At 35.1% G+C, this 17213-nt stretch overlaps 1 protein-coding gene across 3 annotated transcripts in view; it reads left to right on the forward strand.

Annotated features, from left to right (window-relative positions):
- Positions 1–1299: 1299 nt before the first annotated feature.
- LOC104612914 (uncharacterized) overlaps positions 1300–17213 on the forward strand; it is a 56058-nt gene continuing 40144 nt past the window's right edge. Inside the window, exons 1-6 of one of the 3 annotated variants that reach the window (XM_010280578.2) lie at positions 1300–1619; positions 4948–5029; positions 9603–9706; positions 12940–13066; positions 13220–13314; positions 16162–16285. In XM_010280578.2, coding sequence (XP_010278880.1) covers positions 1582–1619; positions 4948–5029; positions 9603–9706; positions 12940–13066; positions 13220–13314; positions 16162–16285 — 570 coding nt within the window. In that variant the 5' untranslated portion in view covers positions 1300–1581. Of the gene's footprint in view, positions 1620–4947; positions 5030–9602; positions 9707–12243; positions 12314–12939; positions 13067–13219; positions 13315–16161; positions 16286–17213 lie in introns of those variants that run through there. The other 2 variants (XM_088903152.1, XM_010280583.2) reach the window with 2 other exon arrangements.

Below are 17213 nucleotides of genomic sequence, written 5' to 3' on the forward strand. Positions count from 1 at the left end.
CGAAGCTGATGTTTTTCATTCAGCTCCGTTTGGAAAGAGAAAAAATACAAATGCAATTATTTTTCTTGAACCGTACCTATTTGTTTGAATTATTTTCAGATGGAGCCTATTTGTTTGTTTGAATTCAATTTTACTTAATTATATATGATTATACATTTATGTTGCGTTTGATTGCTGTGCAATTTTTTTTTGTATTAGTACAAATGCATGAGAGTGCAAATGAAAAAATACAAATTATCATTTAATTTTGTTTTGGGTTTTACTTTATTCTGTTTCACGTCTTAATTTACTTCTTTTATACTGCAATATTCAAACAAAACGAGTTAAAATTTGAAACAAAAAATAAGTCAGAATTTACACTCAAATCATTTGCAATGTCATAGTTTTACATCAGTGCAAATATATTTGTGTTGCAATCAAATACAGCCTTAGGCTTAGTTTGGAAGGAGTACAAATACAAATGTACAAAGTGCAAAACCTTGTATTTTTTATTATTTTGTATGCATTCGCATTGTATATATTTGTATTTATATTCCTTTCAAATTGAGCCTTAAAATTTATATTCTTTTTTGTGTAAAATCACGTGATATGTATGTGTGCATGTAAATATTAACTATATATCTATGCATCCCAACATAAATATTCACTTTATATAGTATAAAATTATTAGTAAAATGTTTTAAATATTGTGTTTTTATAAAATAGAAATTATTTGGTGATATTTATCAAAATTCACTTGGATTTTGATTGGTCAAAGCCGTAGTATGATGTCCTTTTTCATTAATATACAGTATAAAAAATTTTTAATTTATTTTATTAATGATATATAATATTTTGATTATCATTTAAATTAATTTTGTTTGAAATGCGTTTTTTAAATTAATTTGTTAATACAATTCAATATCTACAATATCCTTTTGCAATGCGAATCCGATATAAATCCGACGTGTAAGATTCGATGCGAATCCAAATATATAAAGGAATCAAATTTCAATCTATCTGAATCAGATTCTATTCAAAGATCCGTTTGGACAAGTGGAACGTAAACGGTAGACGGCATGGGGGAACAGAGTTCGAAGCTCTGCAGTTCTACTCGTAATAGAGGGCCAATCACGACACACCATGTCAGGGCCAGATGTCCTCGGCTCGCGTAGAGGATTCGCACTGTAGGGAATGTATCTACGAACTTACGAAGCATCTTAAAATATTGTAATGATTGGTGGAACCCACAGAGGTCTTCGTTCCTGGAAGCGAAGAGACACGTGCGAATCCCGTTGCCCGAGGTCTCCCGCGTGTGTAAGTACAGAGAGAGAGAGAGAGAGAGAGAGAGAGAGAGAGAGAGAGAGAGAAGGCTGTTTCGTTTAGTTGTGTTTGACAAGAAAAAGAAGCTTTTTCTTCAGATGGGGGAACAAAGCCGAAGACGAGTTCTCTTCTTATTCTTTTAAGAAATCATCGTCCATCGAGGGGTTCGATTGTTTTTTTTCTCTCTTTCTCTTTCTCTTTTGGAATTCAAACAAAGCTATGAATCTGAGGTTCTGAACTGCAAATAGAAAAAACTTTCTGATTTTCTTATCTTAATCGATGGAACAGCTTGTCAACTTCATCATTCGCCCTCCGAGGTAACTGCTCAACCTTGAATTTTCTCGTTTTTTTGCTACACTCAGTAAACCTTTCTGGTAGTGTGTTTTGTTTCTACATGAGTTTGATATAGCTTGTTTATGGGTTTCGTTGTTTGTTTTAGATTATTTCCTTTTTGGTTTAGTAGGTACCATGAAGGTGAACTTTAACCGTATTTGCTTTAATTTTCGTTGTTTAATTGGTAATATTGAGATATTATGTAAACTTGGAAGGTTTCAGTGGTATTTTCTTTGGAGGGCTTAGATTACAGATGTTGAAATTTAAACCGTTTGCATCATTCAGTCTTTTTTTTTTTTTTAATTTCTTATTTGTTTTAATGCTTTTTGGAGTGAAATTTTGATATGGTTTCTTAGGTGATTGGAAAATTCTAAATTTCTAATATTTTGTTTTGCGGAAACCGACTTTCTAGTTCGTTTTCTTATTTCTCATCGGAGTTTCTATTTTAGGTTTCTGATGCGGGTAGCTGAATTTGGATCTCTTTTTCATTTCTGTACCTTTTCCACTAAACATTTAATTGAGCTTTCATGTATGTGTGCGTTTAATCAACAAAACTCAAGGAATATGTGTCCCTTTTAGGAAGGTGGAATTGGATACTAGAAGTAGATGGATCTCTATGTTGTTTATTTGTTATTTCTACTGGGCATTCGTGGTTTCTGCAAGTCTGAAAATTTAGTAATTTAACTTGGGAGCTTTCTTAATATTCAGTTCAGGATGGGACTTCTAAACCTCTTAAAATGTTGCCTCAAAGGATGCAACGGTAATCCTGGTTTTATTTGACCTGCCTACCTATTTGGAATTTGGAGTGAGTTTTTCAAGGTAGCTAGAGTTGAAAACTTGATAATTCAAATAGTATAAAAATAAATAAATAAATAAATGATCCAAAGCCCCTTGGTTTTGTGGCTCAGAGTTAGTTGCATGCTTATAAGTCAGACCAATTCAGAATTTCCATTGGCCTATTGCATTATTAGCTAAAATTTGCACAACATAATATTTGAAGGGCCTGAAGATGGATGCTGAATGTTAGAGAAAAAAAATGTATTCAGGGACCTCACCTAACACTTAATTTTTTAGGTTCAATGGTTTCCTTAAGATGGTAGCAAAGCCTGTTTGACTAAGTGCTCTAGTGTTCAATTATCCTCGCTGCCCCTATTATAATGAATTAAGTTTCAGCACAAGGTATGGGTGGACCTATGCTTGCCCATGGTTCAAGCCTGATGGGCTTTCTCGTGAAGGGGCATGTTAGAGAATAAAAACCTATTTAGGGACCTCAACAGTTTAAGCTTTTAGGTTCAATGATGGTTCTTTGAGTTAGGTGAGGTCCCTGAATAGGTTTTTATTTTCCAACATTGAAGGTTTTTTAGCTTGATGGTTGATATCCAATGATTTATATCCATTGAGAGGTCTTACTAGTTAGCACTGAAGCTGTACATGTGTTAGAGCATTGCTGAGTGTTAGACCATTTGATAAACTGACTTTTTGACTTCTGGTGATATGGCCTATACTATATGACCAAGTTCTTCATGATCAAACCATTTTGAGAACCTCGTTGGAACCTCAAGAACTACTTTTGCAGGTTATTTTTCTTCAATTACTTTTGCATAGAGGAATCAGAGATTGACTAGAATGAGATGATAGTTGCTGCTAGGCCAATTCTGTTCTCAAGGGGTTAAAGGGAACATTGTTTTTGGGCTCAGTTGTAAGGCTGAAAATCAAAAGTTGATAGGTGGCAAAGTTTAAATACTAGTGGGGTAGCCGAGGCTACTCAGTTTCTGTACTGTTTCTCAATTTAATTTTCTTAATGAAATTCCCATTACTGATAAAAAATGGTACATTTCTATTATAGACATGAGGATTATCATATGGATATTAAACTTGGAAATGATTCAATTTTTCTTACCATTATGATTTATAGCAGAGTGTTTTCTTTCAACATCTTCCCTTATAAACAAGGTTTAAAGTGTCAGTTCTAAATTTCTAATGGAAATGTTGACTACTTAAATAGGAAATATCTTGGAAATATTGGAAATTTTGTGTATATATTGTTAAAATTTTAGCTCTCTTCCTGTGTAACTCTTAGAACTTTTAGCCTCTGCTTGTACATCTTCTCATATACTCTTTGTCTTTTTAGAATAAAGTTACCCTTTTTCTCAAAAAAAAAAATATAAAAATATCTATTAATATTTTTGAAATTGTAAAAGGACGTACTCTTTTAAGAGTGATAAAAATGGTTGCACCATTTCAAGATGGTCTCTTCCTCCACTTTATCAATTTAAGGATAAGAATTATTTTATAATACATGTTTTTTTGAGACAAGGTAAAGTATAACCTTTCATTAATATGCAAAAGAAAAAGCTGTATGGCAAGAGGCTGTCCAATTGGAATTGTACATGGATTGTTATAGAATAAATGCTGTTGATATTTTAGTTATAAATAGTAATTTATTATGCTTTGTTTATTATAACAAGGTTATGATTTACAAATAAATATGCTTCCTAGGGTATTATATTGTCTTTCCTTTTTATAAGAGTTTAAAAGCATTAAAACATTAGCTGCATTTTATTAATTAGTTATAATTAAAAATATTTTATAGAAGAAAATAAGAAAGAAAGAGTCATCTATAGTAATAAACTTGAAAAAAATACTGGACTTGAAGATGATAGAATCATCATCATCATCCATGCCTTATGCCAACTATATGGGGTTGGTTACACGAATTCTGGTTTGCCAATCTGTTCTATTTGAAGCCATATTCATTGTTAAAATTTTTAGTGCTTAAATCATTTCTTACTACTTCTACTGATGTCCTTTTTGGTCTACCCCTAGTTCTTCTATCCCCTTCCACTTGTAACAAATCACTTCTTCTAACTGGAGCTGTTGGTGGTCTTCTATGCATGTGACCAAACCATCTTAGTCTACTCTCTCTCATTTTATCACCTATTAAAGCTGCTCTTAGGTTCCGATGGATGACTTCATTCTTGATCCTATCCAAGAAATTATTTCAATGATATCTATCTCCATGTTAATTGAAAGACTTACATTGAATGTAATTGACAGTCATACTTATCACCAAAAAAAAAAAAAAAGTAACTGACAAAGTAAAACTTTGTGAGAAGTACAATATAAAGGTTCTAATGTACTAAGGAATATGTTGAGATATTTTCCAATATTATTTCATGTCATTACCTGTGGAAGTGGAAGTGGAAATATGTCATAGAAATATTAGGAATTATATATATATATATATATATATATATTAAACCATGCTCATAAATTCTTTTTAGTGATATGGGACTGTTCTTTGGGATGCAGAGCTGATTATAATCCAAAAAATGACTTATTGGAGCAAGAATTTACATTACAAGGACAGAGGTTTCACAGAAAAGACCTGCAGGTAGTGGTTGTTTATCTTCTTAAGAATGTCAAGTATTTGCTTTCCTTTGCTTTCATAAATCTTAACATATAAGATTTTCTTTTTCTGTTTTGTTTAAGTAGTACTTAGAATCTCTATGCATCCTCTTCCTCATTTTTTTGTTCATTTTTTCTTCTCACATAACTTGGTTTTGTTAATAATACTAATGATGATTTATTATTATAGCTATATTGTTGTTGTTGTTGTTGTTTTTGTTATTGTTATAATCATCATCATCATCTTCATCATTAAAGCATTCAGGTTTATGTTTTTCTTTTGATAAATAACAGTATTTCATTAATATAAAAAAAACTACACAAAGAGTATCAGGCCGATATGTACAAAGCCAGCATGGCTTGCCTAGTACATATCAGAATTATCAATATACCACATTAAAAACTACAAAGCAATTTGTGGCCCTGCTTTCCCCAATCCAAGAACTCTTTAACTGGTCTAGCTCTAATGCATCATCCAGGATGTTTACATTTCTAGGAATGCACTTGAATGAGTTACTCAAATTCGACCTAGCAGATAGCTCATGGTCTGTCAGAGGTTTTTTGGCCACAATCCTTGTTGGAGGAGTTGGACATTCCTGTCCAGGTGCCCTTGTTGTTGTATGGTAATAAGAAGGCTGGCATCAACATTATACATAAGAGGTAACCCAGTCCAACATGACAGAACTAAGCGTATAGAGGTTGACTGACACTTTATTAGGGAGAAGGTAGTTTCAGGCGATGTCTGTATTCCTTTTGTCAAGACAGACAGCAATGGGCAGATATCTTCACTAAAAGACTTCCTATGACCTCACTACAGTAGACACTTGGCAAGCCGGGTGTGATTGACATCTATGCTCAGCTTGAGGGGGAGTGCAGAAATAAGTGATTCAAAGTGTTCATATGGCCCTAGTATGGGCCTGGTCTTGTTTATTATCATTGTTTTTTTGGTTCTTTTGTTTTTATTGCTGCTGTCTAATTAGGGGCAGATGTCTCTCATTGATACCCACAAACTGTTTTTCTCCCAACCTTCTCTTCTCTTATTCCCTCTTCCCTCTTATTTGCCCCCCTCTCTCTCTCTCTCTCTCTTCTCGCTGTTCTCTTCTTTCTTACAGCACATTAAAGAAACCTGAGGCTGTGATTGACAACTTTAAACCTTTGTTAAAATAAGATAGGTTACTTAAGACCTATTTAGAAACCCAAGCAAGTTCGTTTTCAATCATGTGTAGGTTAAATAGCCAATGTATGTAGGTTAATTGACTTTCATGTCAAATTTGATTATATCATCTCAAGTTTAAAGTGTACATGGTAAAATCCATTGTATTGAGCACATATAAGTTAGATATGGATTAAAGGGAGTAAAATCACTTCTATATGCATAATTTGTGGAAATTTTTCTAAAGAAGATAAATGTTCTTAACATTTATAATATGATTCACAATTTGATTTAATCTTTTATTCAATTTATTTTGGAACTGGATTATCCATATTAACTGAAAGACTGCTAGTAACTGAAGCCATGTTTGGTTCAATTCTCATTCTTTCTCATTCTTACCCAAGATGAAATTCCAAGATGGAAAAAATGAGTAAAAATGGGAAGAATGAGAAAATATTGCTACGAACTAAACGTTTTTTTCCCAAAAAATGATTTTTTTACGGCAAGAATGAGAGTAAAATTTGTAACATGTTTGGTTACAAATTTCATTCTCATTCATTTTTTTTGTTAATCAAAATAATAATATAAGGGTTAGAGGTGTAAAATGTGCCATGCTGGGTCCACGTAAAGTGCGGGTTGTGCCATGCTGTCCTCCCCTGGGATAAGTTGGGGGGTCAGCCCAGCCTATCCCACAGCCCAAGCCTGTGCAGGCCCATGCCGTACTGTGGGCCGGGCAGGCCCGTGGGCCAAGCCTTGGGCCATGGACCAGGCCAAAGCTATTTATTTAAAAAAATTGATATATATATAATTATATAATTTTATAATATATTATATTTATATAAAATATATAATATTATATATATGGATATATATATATATATATATATATATATATATATATATATATATATAATATAAACAATATATATGGGTCGTGTTGGGTTGTGCCAACCTGCAGACCCAAAATGGCAAACATAGATCAGGGATTTTATGATAACAAACACTCATTAATCCAATTAAGACCAAAAGACCCTGATTTATGTTTTAGAATCTGCCATTCCCACAACAGGCTTTCATCTACCATTCCCATAATAGAATCTGCCGATTGTTAAAAGTGTATAAACCCATCACAGATTGGATATATTACAGCCATTTTATCACTGAGGGTGAGGGAAACAGCAGAGAGAAGTCATCTATCTCAACTATTTTTGTCTCAAAGTGAAAGTAAGGACCCATCTCTACAAATCCAAGTTTCTGTTTTATGGAATGAGGTCAGCTATGCCTGGTTGTCTGTACTTAATTTCTACTTTTGTCCTTCACCGATGGCTGCAAGAAAATTCCTCTTTTCCATTCAGTCATTTCACCACTATTCAGGAGTTTCTGAATTATTTCCTGTGAAATTTACTTTTCAAACTGAAGAAAATAGCCATCTAAAAGCTAAAACACTTTTAAAGTTTTAAGTCCTAAGCACAAAGCCTAAATTTGGGCTTTAAACTTGAAGGTATTAATTATCTTATTGTTTTTTTTTTTTTAATAAAAAATGGACTCCTTTTTTATATGTCAACTGGGTCCTTCCAATGGGTCAGTATGAAACCAGTTGATAAATGATTAGTTTGGCTTAATTTTGCCATTTTCTGTTGACCCATGTGATTTATCCAAAAACCCTGCTTAGGGATTAGACTGACGACGATGGATACTAGTTGATGACTGGACTGAATCTGGTTGGAATTTTCCTACCCAAACCTAACTCTGACCTAATTGCAGTAGCAAAGATATGAGAGATAACCAAACCCCATCATTCAACCTCTTAAAAACAAGATTAAATTTGAAAGAAAATCATTTGGCTTTGGCATATTCAGAGCAGGCCCATTTGCACCAAAATTCCATTTCCATATCAGTCAACAATAGTACAATTGAGCATGGGATGATCCCATAAGCGCAAATATGCCAACTAAGGGGCAATTACTAGTATCCTCAACTTAGTGGGTCACCTTTATAACAAGCATTGGGTGTTACACATTCGGCATCTTTTGTTGCATCCATCCATCATGAACCAATAGTGCACACTTCAAACTTATCCTAAGGTCTTTAATTTTAACCTTTTGTGTCACTCGAACTTCTCTTATTGAAATTCATTGCGAGTGGTTTGACGTGAGAATTGAACTTCTTTGTCTTCTCTTCAGAATTACTAAAATGGTTAACTTTTGGATTTCTTTTTATCTACCAACCTAGTAAGCTACCTAGTTAGCTTAAGTTAACAAGAGTGGGTTAGACTTAGACAGATCAGTGCCATTACCCATGGTGATCATCAGCTTGTGGCAGGAAGACCTAAATGTATATACTGATAAAAAAAAGACCTAAATGTATATAAAAGACCAAGCATAAACTTAATATTCATGTAAACTAGGGACCCACAATAAGGAGAATCATTGACCACCATTCTTTTTTTCTAGTTAACATGGAGTTTGTTTCAGAAGACAGAAATAAATAGATAAATGAAAAGAAAAAAAAAGAAATATATAAAAGCCACAGAGTCATGACTGTGGTTTACCTCGTACAGAGAGAGAGAGAGGGACGAGGGTTTACCTCTCGTACAGAGAGAGATGGATGAGGATTTACCTTCTACACAGAGAGAGAGAGGAGCAAGGCCCTTGTACAGAGAGCGAGGGTTCAGTGAAAGTCGAGAGGACTCGAGCTACTTGAGCTTGAACAAAAAAAAAAAAAAAGAATTGGTAGGGCACGAAAAATTTTCGTGCCACAAATTTTTGCCGAAGCCCAAATTTCATTCTGCGAAGAATGAGTTCTGCGGCAAGAAATGAATATCCAAATACCTGTATCTCATTCATTCTTGCCCATTCTTTTCCAGAATCAGAAAGAATTAAAAGAATGAGGCTACGGAAAACGTACCAAACATGGCCTGAGTTGATGATTGAATTGTTCCTTGGGATTTTTATTAGTATCTATTTCTGATGGGTTCAACAGTTGGGGGTTGTGGAAGAATGTTGACTTCATGCTGAAGGGCAAGAGAAATTAGAGGAAAATGCTATCTAAGTAAAGATATGAGTAAAAGATTGTATTCATACCATTCTTTTATCAAGATTAATAAAGCTTCAATTGCTAACAATAAAAATAGAAAAAAGGGACGTGAAAAATCCAGTGGACAGTAAGACCTTGTTACAATTTCTAGGAACCTGTCTTTGGTTGAAAAAAGCTCTTTATATGCAAAGCTATTTAGATTAGTTTTACCCAAAACTATGATAGTCAATGTATCAAGCTGACTTTATTGAATATCCTTATCCATACCTTAGTCGAATGTTGAACCTTCTGTGTGTGTGTGTGTGTATGTGTGTACTTAAAGGTTTCAAGTGAACCTATCTTAAACTAGATGGATTTTAAAATGCTGCAGGTTACTAACAGTCGGGGAAATGTTCTTCAGTGTAGCCATTATGTGCCTGATGTTATTCCTGAAGGAAAGGCGCTTCCATGTGTGATATACTGCCATGGAAATAGGTCAGTATCATATGTTTTAAGGCCTTTCATGCTGGCATTAGATGTTTTCCCATGTACATTTAGAACATTTAAACAATGAGTTTACCATATAACATATACAAATCTGAGGTCCATGTTGGTTAGGCCAAATGGTAATTTTTAAATGTATAGATTTTCTCCCATTTGTCTATATGCTAGATTAGTAGGAAACTAGGAACTATGAAGTATAAACTGGCTCCCACTATTTAGGAAAAAAATAATGATTTGTCTTGTTAGGATCCTCCTAATTTGAAAGTATTTTTAGGGATTGTTTTGCTTGGGAAAGTGAATGCATGTGATTTGCTCTAGAGAAAACACGAAGGTTACAAGATCCTATCTTCTCATTTATGCTCATGGTGCAAGTTGGAAAAAGGAATCTTCTGATCACTTATTCCTGCATTTTGTTTTTCTTCCCAGCTTGGCATTGTCTGGTGCCATGTGAAATGGGAACCCTCTCTGTTTACTTTGCATAGCATTTGGACCCACACTGTGCTCTCCTGAAATGGATATCATTTTTTTGATAAGTAACAAGATCAAAAGAGTCTGCCAATGGAGGGGTAAGATAAAAGTATACTTTCTAATTAGGAATGTAATTTATGCAGTTGAGCATTTTTAAAATTTGAAGGGATCTGGCCTGAGGGCCTTGACCCAACTCAGCATAAATTCTTCAAATTGGGTACCTGACTTGCACAGTTGCATCCCTATTCCTGATCCTCAACAGACTGTGGGAAAGGAAGGTAAAGGCATGGAATCCAATACACACATCATCAATAACAAAAATGCAATATGATGGAACAACTAGTCCGGGTTAGTGCCCCCAACCAAATAAAAATAGAAACAAGAAATAAGTGCAATGTATTCTTTCTGACTCCTCTGGTTAGACTATTGTTGTGGGGGTTCATCAACCTAGGAATCCATTTAAAACCAGCTCTTTATTCTGGATGCCAAAGTTTTGGCCTCCCTAATTGAAGGGTGGCCTAATGCACGAGGCTTCCGTCAATGTGGAGTCTGGGAGGGACAGATGTACACAGCCTTACCCCTGCAGATACACAGAGAGGCTGTTTCTCCAAGATTTGAACCCTGGTCACCCAGGTCACAATGGAAAAACCCAATTGTTGTGCCAAGGCCCATCCTAATTAAATACAGTAAATGTAATGGAGCATTAGACAACACAAGTATGCAACCTATGACAACTGGAGAGTCACCCTCAATATCAACTCTGTGCAAACCCAATCAGAGCCCAGTCTATGCCCCTGTAGAAGTGCTATAGTCTCTACTATATGGACTCCCCATTGTAAATAGGAACTAAGAAAGCCACAATCACCTCCTCACTCCTGCTCCTATAAGCTCCCTTCACTTTGGGTGGGCCCAGTTTACATAAAAATAGCTGTCATAGTTAAGCTTCATTTGTCTATAGGAGAGCAGGGGGAGGTCTTGCTGAATAGACTGTCTATGAGGAGAGAATCTGGTACTTCATCAAGAAATTCACACTTGTGGGGTGCTTTAAAAGAGAATGCCAAATTTCTGTCTTTCACCTCATAAATACTTAATTTGTAGATGATAAGCTGATTCATCACATTCAGAACAGAGCAAACACACATAAGGTGAAAGGCAGCAGGAAAGTCTCCTCCTTTGAACCATCTCACAAGTATTAAGTTTGCAATGGAAAGTTTCCCAAGAGAAGGCCCTAATCATTAGAGGGACAGGTCTAAGCCCCAAGGATTTACAAGGATTTCTCTGGGAGTTTGATGTAGAGCGCAAGGCTTTAGATAGTGAAGAATAGGTCTACAAGCCATGAGAGGCTATTATATTGTTATCTGATAGGTGGGGACAGATAGTTTTAATGGGCCATGGAGATTTTGTCATCATTTGATGAGGAGAGATCACTCATCACTGTCAGGCCCGTATCAATCACTCCCAGATTTAATGGGTTCGTCCCAGCAGGCTTGGAACTGTAAGTCCAGCGAAAGAGTGACTATTCATCTTTTGTTAAAATGCTTCCTAGATGGGTCGTCAGTGGATGTTAGCTGATATTGATTCTCATATTCTGGACTAGCTATTGGTACATCCTGAATTTCAAGATGTATCTTGATCTTCATTTGGGGTTGATCTTTGATAAGTGCTAGAAATTGCTGAAGATGGGACTTTTTAGTGTTTTATTTGTCTATTGTATTGTTGGGGTTGTTATTTTGTCTATTTTTCTCTACTTGATGTAGATTGTAATCATTTTCATTTTAATAATTTTTTTTTTTTTTGTTTAGCATCAAAAAGGGAAAGCTCAGTGAATATTGGGTTTTGTAATGAGTGAGATAGGATGAGAAGGGTTCTTATGTTGTATTAAAGTCATTTTAGTTCCCCATGTAACACATTAAAATGTTGTCCATTTTATTTATCTTCTTCAGCTTGTATTGCTGGGAATTGTGTTGAGTGTTTTCTCAAAAATCAAGTACAAGGCTTGGCTAAGTTGAGTGGTTCCTTGATTAAAGGTGCAAAATCTGTTTATCCTTATTTTCATGCAGGACCTTCTTATCTTACATCAAGAGGAATGACTTGTACTGGGATTGTGCTGCCACTTTCAGCATCTCTTTGGTATTTTTCTATTTTTTACATAATGGCCCCCTTTCTTGACTAGGGGCCTGTGCAGCCCTTGATCCTTTTTATTGGAGCTGAAGGGCTTTGTATACTTCTTGTTGTAATTGATAAACAAAAGCTTTACTGAAAAATGAGTATATGATGGTGAAAGCATCTCAGTAGAGGGGAAAAGATCCAAGAGCAATGGGAAAAAAGGTGCTGAATCCTGATAACCCTTTATATAGAAAATCATTCTGGACTATCACCTGATTGCACCACGTCTAGTCTTTAGGGTCCTGAGAAGTACCTTGTAGTATCCACTATGTGGCATAGTTGTAAATCAAAACAATGTGTATTCAAGAAGTCCCCAGAGTCTTGCATTCATAAATGGTGTATTTTGGTCATCTTTTCGTTAGATCTAAGGGTTAGTCTTTGGAAATATATGGTCCTCACTATTTGAAAAGAACTTCTAAAGCTACATGTTCTTTAATTATATCAATATTTAAAATCTACTTATAGTTTTCCTTTCTTCCTCTATTAAGTTGCATCTCTCATGGATCCTAAGCCGCTTATCATCTAAACAAATGTCAGCCTCCTATGTTAAATTTGTTTACTGACTTGCAACATATGTTGCTTTTTCTCAGTGGTTGCAGAGCAGATGCCAGTGAAGCTGCTATAATTTTGCTTCCCTCATGTATTACAGTTTTCACCCTTGACTTTTCAGGATCTGGACTCTCAGAAGGAGAGCATGTCACTCTGGGATGGAATGAAGTGCGTGCTAAGTTCCACCCTCTTTCCAATCTATCCCCATTTTAAAACATGATTTTTTTTCCAAACAACTACTCATTATTTCTCTCTACTGTAAATAGATAATTTAATGATCTCCTTCCCTTATTTTTTAATGTAATCTGACATATTTTCCAGAAGGATGATCTGAAGGCTGTGGTCAATTATTTGCGTTCAGAAGGGAATGTATCTTGTATTGGTCTGTGGGGTCGTTCGATGGGTGCTGTAACCAGGTTTTTTGCTTGCCATTCATCACCCATGCATGCAAAAAAATTTAGAATGTAGTGTCTTTTAGTTCACATCAATTTTTGTGTTGCTGATAAAAAAAAAAGGTTAACTAGCAAGGTAAAACCTCAGGTGATGAGGCATCATTGAGAGAAAGTCCAGTAAACAGTACTCCACCTCACAAACCTATCAATACGCCTTCTCAGACCTAATAATGTCCAAAAGAAACCTATAGAAAGTGCAAGAAAAACCTTTGTTTCCTCTTCCCCTACCACCAAAAATCCCATCACAAAACTTTCAAAAAAAAAAAAAAGTTCCCATCACAAGAAAATGCTAATTCTCAGACATGAAGCACAAATTTCCCTCTAAATACCAATCAAACCCTAAAAGTTTCCAATCCAAACGAAAATCCAATCCCATCTTGCAAATCTAATTCTGCACTTTTAATGTCATATCCCACCATTATAAATTCGAATTAATCCCGCTTCAAAATATCGATACACCCTGATACAGCGGAAGGGGTGTATCAGTACTTTGAACCTTCTGCCTTGTATATATGTATGTATGTATGTTTTTTTTTTCCTTCAAAATTTAAAGGAGGGATGAAAATAATATATAAATGTTTAAAACAAACGCTTTTTAAAAAAATCTTGAAAACAACATATTGGTACCCTGCCGATATGGGCTGATTGCGAAATTTTGATCCTCTTGATCCCCTTTTCTCCTCAAAAAGTTCCACCCTCTTTCCAATCCATCCTCATGTGAAATTTCTCTCCAACTTACTTGATGGACTTTGTAGTAGCCAGATTTTAGGCTCTTTAGTTTCTCCTTTCTAGTTCCATTGTCACTTTTCTGGCACAATCTTCACCTTCTAAGAATAAAAACCATAATTTCTTTCCTACCTCGATTTCTTTGTCAATTACTCTATCAAGAAAAACTTTCTTGTCTACCTTAAATGCTTGATCAACTGATACAACATCATCTCCAACCTCCTACCCCCGATTTCAACCTTCTACAGCAATAGAAGATGCAGGAGATCAATTTCTGGAGAGACTAAAGCATCTCAAAGTTACTAAAACATATAAAAGGAGGAACCAATTATGCACCCGGATATGCAAATTGACAGTTTCTAAATTGTTGGTTTCTATTTTTATGTTTTAAAGCCAGCTTTCATTAGTGAGTTTCCTTGTTTTTTCTAGAAGGTCTATAATGATTAGTTTCCTATTTTGTTTAGGAAACTATTAATTAGAATCAACTACTATTTTTGTTCGGTATCTATTTTATAGGTTTCTTATTTACTAGGTGCCTATTTTCTAATTTCCTTTTTTGGGTTTCTAATTTTTGAACTTCTGTTTTTTAGTTTCTCTTTTCTAGGCAGTTCCTATAGGAGCCAATTGCTTGGTATAATGGTAAAATCTTGGGCTGACAAGCATGAGAAGACAGGTTCAAATCTGAGAATAACCACTTAATGTAAGAAAGCCAAAGGGTGCCCCCTCCCCACCCCCAAAGATTGGCCTTTTGGGGGGCCATTGCTCCATGTAATGGTAAAATCTTGGGCCGACAAGCATGAGAGTGAGGTTTGAGTCCAAGATTGGCCTTAGAACTTTATCAAGTCCACCCCTCCCAAAACCCTAGATAGCCGGGGTTGATATTGTGTAATGACCTTTTTCTATGCATTTTTCCTAGTTTCTTTTTCTGTTGGTGCTGCTCTACTTAGTAGGTAAGGAGCCTATAAAAAGATGTCAAGGCTGGGCATAGAGGTTAGATCTTGATGAGAAATAAAGTATTCTTCTGTTTTGTGTTTCATTATTCTTCCCTTTCTAGGTTTGATCTTTGGGATGAAACCCACCAATGATCTTTCAATCTTCAATATTATTTCACAAAGACACATTTCAGTCCCTGAGTTTGCCCACTAACCCAAGGCTGAACAGTGTTTGTAAACTAAAGTCTTCTGCGTTACTCTGTCTCCAAAACCTTGTTATTCACATCTTCAATCTCTATCCAATATGTCAATTAAGTCAATAATAGGTTGAGTTCCATATTCATATCTTCAATCTCTACAAGGATGTAACCTCTCAAAAATAGGCTACATCCTTGTAGGGGAGAAAATCAGTTTTTGGACATTGCAAGTCCATGGTTGTTGCTATGAACCAAATGTGGGTTGATACCTTGTAGTGTAACTGTATTTACTAGTCAGTTCCTAAATAGGGACTTTACTGTTATTTGCCTCCCTTTGGTGCCTCTTTGTAATTACATAAACTTCACATAGTAATGCATATAAATTTGAATATTTAGGGCTGTCAAAAGATTGAGACACCTTCAAATGTGTACCTATCCTTTTTCTTTCTTGGATGCCAACTGGGAGAGGTAGATGGTTTTTCTTGTAAACCAATTACAGAAACTACTTTTTACATGCGTCAATGAAGAAGGAATAGGATTGCTCATGCATTATCAATAGAATGCATGATTAGCAAGTATCCACCTCAGGAAAGTCATACTCTTGTATATCTTTGTCACTGACATTTCTATGTTTTTATTTATATAAATAATATCTTTAAGTGTCTACTTCCCTGTTTCATTTTTTATTATATTAAATTATCTTATGATGTAAATACTGCCATACCAAGGTTTATCTATTAAGATTCTTCTTTAACTGTAAACATGTACAACTTTTGGTGTTTTGTTAATCTCCTTTCTCTATCTCCTAGATTCATAAATACATACATATGCACAAATATACATGTATATGTGTATATGTATATATACATGCCTGTTACATCCATTTCAGCTTCTAGTAGTATGCTGGGTGTTTCTTCTGTTTTTTAACTTTTAATCTTGTATATTGTCACTCACAGCTTAATGTATGGAGCTGAGGATCCATCCATTGCAGGAATGGTCCTTGACAGCCCATTTTCTGATTTGGTTGACCTGATGATGGAACTAGTGGATACTTACAAATTCCGTCTGCCCAAGTTTACTGTAAGTAAATATTATCTTCGAGAAGCTTTTGAATGATATATATTGTAATAGCAACTTCATTTATTTATTTTCTCTGTAAAAGTTTTTATATTTTTATCTATTTTCTTCAGTAAACATTTTTTTTGATCAATAACAGTGAATTTTATTAACCTTAGTGGATGGGTTAGCTAAGCAAGGGGCCTCAAGGGAACATTTATTTTGGGCTGCTTTGTAATTTTAGTTCTGGTTAATTCTGGTCAATTCTGCTTTAGTTTGATGTAATATTTGTTAGAAGAAGTAACAACTCATGCCTCCTCTTAGGTCTACTGTATTGCCTCATATTTCTGTTTTAATAAATTATATTCATTCATAAAAAAAAACAGTGAATTTTATTAAAGTATTGAAAATTACAAAGCAAAGGAGCTAAACAATCTTAACTTTCGAATACAACCAATGTACACCCAAAATGAAAAGCAATTACAGCACAGCTCAAAACATAGAGTTTCTGTTCACCCCTTGTCTAGCTAGACCATCTGCCAATGAATGTGCACTTCTCTTTGCCCATGTACATTGAATTTTAATGTCCTTAGTCAGCCACTTAAATTTCATCTTTTCATTGCTGTAATTCCAGAGCCTAGAGTTGTCCTCTTTTAGCCAGTTCACCACAATTTCAAAATCTCCTTCTATGATCAATTTATTAATATTCATGTCCTTGACCCTTTGTACCCCTTCAAGGGCTGCTAGTATCTCAGCCCTCAAATAATCTCCCACCCCAACTGGACCAGAATACATTGCTAACAGATTCCCCTTTTCATCTCTTATCACTCCCCCTATTCCGGACGGCCCTGGATTGCCCATACTACTGCCATCGAAATTCAGTTTAGTAAAACCATGAGGTGGAGGGGTCTAGTAGGAACTTGAAGCCTTTTTAGCTGAAGCTGATTCTGCA

Source organism: Nelumbo nucifera, chromosome 4 (genome assembly GCF_055504915.1).
Source record: "Nelumbo nucifera cultivar China Antique chromosome 4, China Antique-T2T, whole genome shotgun sequence".
In the NCBI taxonomy this organism is placed as follows: domain Eukaryota; kingdom Viridiplantae; phylum Streptophyta; class Magnoliopsida; order Proteales; family Nelumbonaceae; genus Nelumbo; species Nelumbo nucifera.